We start from the raw sequence: 6,106 nt of genomic DNA, 5'->3' as shown, positions 1-6,106 counted from the left end.
CCTCTGATTGAATGATGTATGATGAATTTGTGAACTTTTGGGATGAACGAAATTTGGATTATAATTGAAGAAATTCGTAGGAATTAGAGGTAGAAAGGTTAGCAATTTGTGAAATCGAAAGTGTATGATTCGTGTTAGATGATATGAATGAATTGTGTGTAAAATTTGGACTGTGGAAGGTTGAATTGGATAGATCTCGTAGCAGAGAAAGCCATTGCAGATCTGGAAATTCTGGTTTCTGGTCATACGCGTATGGCACTAGGCAATACGCGTATGAGATGGCATGGTACGCGTATGGCACTAGGCAATACGCGTATGGATGAGGAAGATGATGTTTTGAACGTGAAAATTGTCTTTGTTGGTACGCGTATGAGGATGTGGTACGCGTAGCATACGCGTATGGGCATGGGCAATACGCGTATGGACTTGGTCAGACGTGGGCAATACGCGTATGGGCATAGGCAATACGCGTATGGGCAGATTTGTGATTTTCCTGAACTGTTGTTGTGCAGTTTTTGGTTGTTTAGGCTGAGTGATGTACTTAGCTGAGGTATGATGTTGTAGGGATCATTTCCCGTGGTTTTAAGTAGTATATGTATTAGTAGAGTGTGCTGATACTATGATTGATTATGTGGCATGATATGATATGCATGTGTAATGAATGTGTTGATGATATGTGATGGTATACATGATGTTGTGAATGTATGCATTGTGAATAGACTGTTTTATGGCTTAGAGTGTGAGCATATGTCTATTCTTGAATTGTTGTTGATGTTGCATTGCTAGGTGATTAGCATGCATATGTGGCCTTTATGGTGGTAGCTAATTCCCATGGTGAGGAATTAGTGATGTTAGTCATTTTGGACTGTTGTTGATGTTTGCATGCTAGGTGATTTAGCGTGCATAGCATGGCCCTTTGGGGGTGGTAGCTAATTCCCATGGTGAGGAATTAGTGATGTGAGTCACTATGTCTCAAATGAGTGGGACTAGTGAGCTTGGTAGCCGTACCTGGATTTGGTCGGTGAGGTTGAACTATATGTTCACAAATAGTTGGTACCGCATGCATGGAGTCTCATTGCATAATATATGTATGTATAGCGTATAATATGAATGGATGTATTCCAATATTATACGTGTGTTTTATGGTTGTTTTGAGTTTGAGTATGATGATGGTGATGATTATGAGTTGATATTGCCGTTGCTGAATATGTGTAATCTGATTAGGATGATGATATGTGTTATATTACTTAGCATTACATGATATTTTATAATGCTTAATTATATCGATTGAGGAACTCACCCTTACAACTATGTTTTCAGGTAACGAGCAGTGATTGAATAAAAGCTAGTCCTTGGAGTCTAGTGTAGTCCTTAGTGGGTCATGCTCTGGTAGATGTAACATCGGGATGGGATGTTTTTACTACGTTTTCTTTTAGTTGTTGAACAACTTTACATGTAATGTATTACATGGTTTGAATGTTGTTAGTTTGTATCCGCTGCGTATTATGCAAATGTTTTATTTGATTAAATAAATGAGCATGACAGGATATTTTGATGATTGGTGTGAAATGATTGTGTGACACCCTTCAGGGCATAATTACTCTGATTGATATTTTATTATTTTAATTAAATATTTGGGGTATTTTAGAAGGGTGTTACAATATGCACATTACTTGAATCGAGAAATATCATATTGAGGGATCAATATACGGCATTTAATACCTACTATTTTCAAATTACGGGTGAACAAGCATCGATTAGTTACATGTTGGCGAAGCTCTGATGGAGTGTGATTGTCACTTGTCTCTTCAGAATTGGGTGAGGGAGTACAATGTCTTTTACTCCGGTTACGAATTAGTGACTTTGAAACCACTTTGTGTAGTGAGGTTGCATTTGCTGGGGTTGATTGCAATATGAATCGGTGGTCACAACATGATGTCGCCTTGCGTGTTGCATTGGCCTTCGGAAGAGCGAATTGAATATTTTAATTAATTTAGAACATCTTGTCATACATGGCTTGGGAATTTCATTGTTATACCGTGTTGTAGACACAATTCAACAAGTCAGACATTTCTTGCATGCCTAGGTTGGCTTACAAATATGGAATGTTTGAGAGCATCTCGTGTCCAGGCATCATCAGCTGTGAAGGAGGTGATTGCGAAGGTTGACCTTGGAAGACCTGTTTCATAAGCTGGACGAACGGTAAGGCTTGAAACGTTTTCCGCAAAATTCTTGATTGATCAATATCTCCTTGCGTATGAGCGGACATAGAGAATGAATTGAATACCTGAAATGACACAATATGAATTTTATATAGTATGGATGGTTAGAATCGTTCGTATATGATATGTGCGGATACTCGTTCAATTAGATATCAATAGTGAGAGATACAATTGAGGATGTGATCAAGTGTCATTGACAAAGATAAGAGTTCACATGTTTTGTTTGACTTCTCTTTTAACATTTGTTATTGGGCCTCATTCGTGGGTGTTACGGACGGCCCAAAAGAATTACTATTTTTTAGATTTTAAATTTTAAATTTATAAATATTTATGTAGTTTAAGCCTTAAATTGAAGCATTTTCATATTGTTTATGAACTAAATGAAAAGAAGCGATAATATAGAAGTTAAATTGATGTGTATTAAAAGAAATGGTTATTCAATTCCATTCTTGCTCCCATGAGACAAACAAAGCAAATCATTGTACATCTTTTTACATTTGTAGAAATTTTACTAAAAATGTCCTGCCTATCATGCTCAAAACTACTCTTCAAGGAAACCTGTAACCATGTGGAATGAAAAAAAACAGCACCTTAACAAAGTTCTGTCTCTTCAATTGTCCCCAAACTACATTAAATTATAAAAATATTAATATATAAGTTGACTAAAAAAAATTAATAATTTAGTATATATTATATATAATAAATTATAAAATAATGGTTTTTAAATAAAAAATATTTAAACAAGTTAAACTAATACTCAAAAAGTCCAACTCTGTCGAGTCATATCTCATAAGGGAATATTAAGTTATAATATTTATAATTACATTCACATTCAAACAGCTTCAATCAACCATAAAGATTACTAGATGATAAAGTCATAGACGGCTCATCATTCATAAGTCATAACCAATATAGTATTCATGGAGTTACTAACATGATCCTGAAATCACTTATTTGAAAATCACTTACTTAATATAGATTTTAGATAGCAGGAAGAAAAATCTGCCAGACCTTAATGTCACAGTCTAAACTACTACTATAAACTAGAAAAGATGCTTCTTCTGATTCTGAATTATCATCACAGTTTTCAACTACTGCAGTTAAGCACTTAATTGAACCTTGATGTCCTTGTAAAACAGACAAACAACAATAATCTCTACCAACACCTCTCCAAATTCTTATGGTTTTGTCTGCTGAACCACTACACACCAAATCCCAAACAACAGCTAAACATAGTATAGAGTTTGTGTGTCCCCTTAACGCACCCACCACCACCATTTTTCCATCATCAGCATCAGCATCATCGGCTTTCTCCCAAACCAATATTGATCTATCACAAGCACCAGAATACAGAACAGATTCATCACTGCTCAAAACCAAAGCATTGATTCCAGAGTTGTGTTTCTCCAAGGTATCAACCAAACAGTGTTTCTGTTTCTTATGATCCTGAAGATTCTTCCACACTTTAATTCTCTTATCAGCTGATCCACTGTAGACAACACCGTCGTAAGAAACTACAACCGCGTTTATAGCATCATCGTGTGCGTTTGTTATTGATTCCAAGCAAGTGAAGTCTCTGGTTCGCCAGATTTTGATTGTTCTGTCCCATGAAACAGAGTAGAGCAAGTTTCCATCTTTAGACAGAGCAAGTGAAGAAACAGTGTCTACGTGATGAACCCACGTGCATTTTTTGTGTCTTCGAATTTGGACATGGTTTTTCGGGATTAAGATCTTGGAAGCACGGTCACCGAGTGTTGGAAGTGTTGCTAAATGGGTGTATTTTTGGTCGTTGGTTAGTTTCCAAACTCGGATTTTGTGGTCTTGATGAGCACTAAAAAGGGTGTTTGTGTTTGTGTTTGTGTTTGTGTTCGATTGAATTACTAAGGATTTAACAGCGCCTTTACCTGCGACTACTTTGTTTGTTGAGTTCTGTTGTTGTTGTTCGGGAATGGTTATGTTCCAGGTTGTGATTTCTCTGTCGGATGAACCGGTGAGGAGGAATTTGCCGAAGAGGGTGAGAGAGGATATGTAGGATGTGTTATGGGATTTGAGGGTTTTGATGAGGTGGGAATTGAGATGGTGGTGATGGTGATTGTTGTGAGAGTTGTTGAGGGAAGGAACTGAGAGGAGGCTGCGTTGTGAGGTGAGGGATGTTGACCCTGAAAGTTGGAGGTAGTGGTTGGAGTGAGATGAGGAGGAGGCAGTGTCATAGTGATAGTCCATGATTCATATGGTAAGTAAGGTAATGAAATCAAAATGGTATATGAGAGAAAGCGATATGGACTAATATTTATATATATTGATGGAGGGAGGGATTATATTATGTCATGTAGGTGTTGATATTCAAAACAAATATAATAGAGTATAGTGAGACTATAGTGAAAGAGGTTAAACTCTTATAAAGTGATGAGCTAAAGTTTAAATCATGATTAATAAATAAAATCATAAAGGCATCCAACAAATCAAAAGTTACATAGACTTGGTACTATGGAATGTTCTATGAAAACGTTTGGATTATATCATATTTTTGACTGATTTTTTAAAAACAAATCAAATTCTATCATATAATATTTTTTAGGTTTTATTCTAGTTTTAATTCATCTTTTTTCTTTCTATTTTAAAATTTCTTAATTTAATCCCTTGTATTTTTGGATCACCGGTTTAAAATAATCTCTTTGTTCCCCCACATCTTGATGGTTGCAACGACCAAATAGATTAAAAAAAATTCTTGATGATATTAAGGATTGGATGGACGAGAAATATTGGTCTCTCCAAATTCTACTTTAACTGTTACATGTCGCTTTGAAAGAGTAATAGAAAACACACATTGTAATTAAGTGTAACAACTTTATGTTGATTTTTGATGTGATTTTCATGTAATATGGGGTTATAAATAAAAGAAAAATAACTTGTATTTATCGGCTTAATAGTTCGAGTTCTTGCGTCTGTTAAGTTATTTATATTGATATAAATAAAGGAATATATGTATAATTTGTGTTTAGCAATTTGAAATTTTAGGGTCTTGTGTCGATTTCAAATTCAAATTTATGTTGCATGTATTGGATTAATGAGAATTGACCTATTAAGGACATGTTGCATCATGATGCCAATGTTGGACATCAGACTTTATAGTTGTTTGGATGGATTAACACATCAAGGTGTTGACAAAAGACACCCGACTTATGTAATTCCTCATATGAGTTCTCTTATCAAGGTTGTTAGAATTAATTTATGTTTTTTTAAAATTTTTTAGTCTTTTTCATTAAGTCCCACTTGTATTTAAGTAAGTGAGTGGTATGAATAAATTATATTTTTTATTCCTTTCGCAGTCTGTGCAATGTAGTGTGTGTTCATTTTTGTAACCGTTTTAAAAATAGTGGAAGTTTGTTATTATTGTCTTTTCTCTCTCTTATTTTCATTGTTCATCTTTATCACCTTGTGCACCAATAATAGGTATCACCTTGTGCACCAACAATTGGTATCTAGAGCTCCAGTTCATATCCACAGAGAAACACCACGGGAAACACGAGTGAAACGGTGAGGCATTGTGTGATTGATTTCAGTTCGGAGAATTCGTGTTGAATTTCTGATCAGAATCATAACAGAATCACATATCTTGATTCTGCGGGATTGAGAAACATTGTGTTTAGGTGAGATATGAGTGTATTGCACAAGGTTGAAGATGAACGAAAACAATTTGAGCACCAAGCTTCTAGTGTTCGATCGCAAGAACTAAAATCGTTAGATAATTCAGATGCGTGTGTTGTTTGGAGCTCAAGATGTTCTGAATCTCATAAACGACAATTACATTCAGGTTGCACTTCTAGAAAATACAATAGATGCGCAGAGAAATGCTCAGCATGATCCGAGGAAGAAAGATCAGA

The 6,106-nt window shown here is 35.4% G+C and overlaps 1 protein-coding gene across 1 annotated transcript; it reads right to left on the bottom strand.

The window, feature by feature from the left end:
• Positions 1 to 3,068: 3,068 nt before the first annotated feature.
• On the bottom strand, positions 3,069 to 4,566 carry LOC127083584 (protein JINGUBANG). The gene has a single exon (XM_051023898.1). The coding sequence runs from the start codon at positions 4,443 to 4,445 to the stop codon at positions 3,204 to 3,206; it is 1,242 nt and encodes a 413-aa protein (XP_050879855.1). The 5' UTR covers positions 4,446 to 4,566; the 3' UTR covers positions 3,069 to 3,203.
• Positions 4,567 to 6,106: the final 1,540 nt, after the last annotated feature.

Source organism: Lathyrus oleraceus, chromosome 5 (assembly GCF_024323335.1).
Source record: "Lathyrus oleraceus cultivar Zhongwan6 chromosome 5, CAAS_Psat_ZW6_1.0, whole genome shotgun sequence".
NCBI classification, from domain to species: domain Eukaryota; kingdom Viridiplantae; phylum Streptophyta; class Magnoliopsida; order Fabales; family Fabaceae; genus Lathyrus; species Lathyrus oleraceus.
The sequence above is the reverse complement of the archived record's forward strand: the minus strand, read 5'-3'. Positions and strand labels throughout refer to the sequence as shown.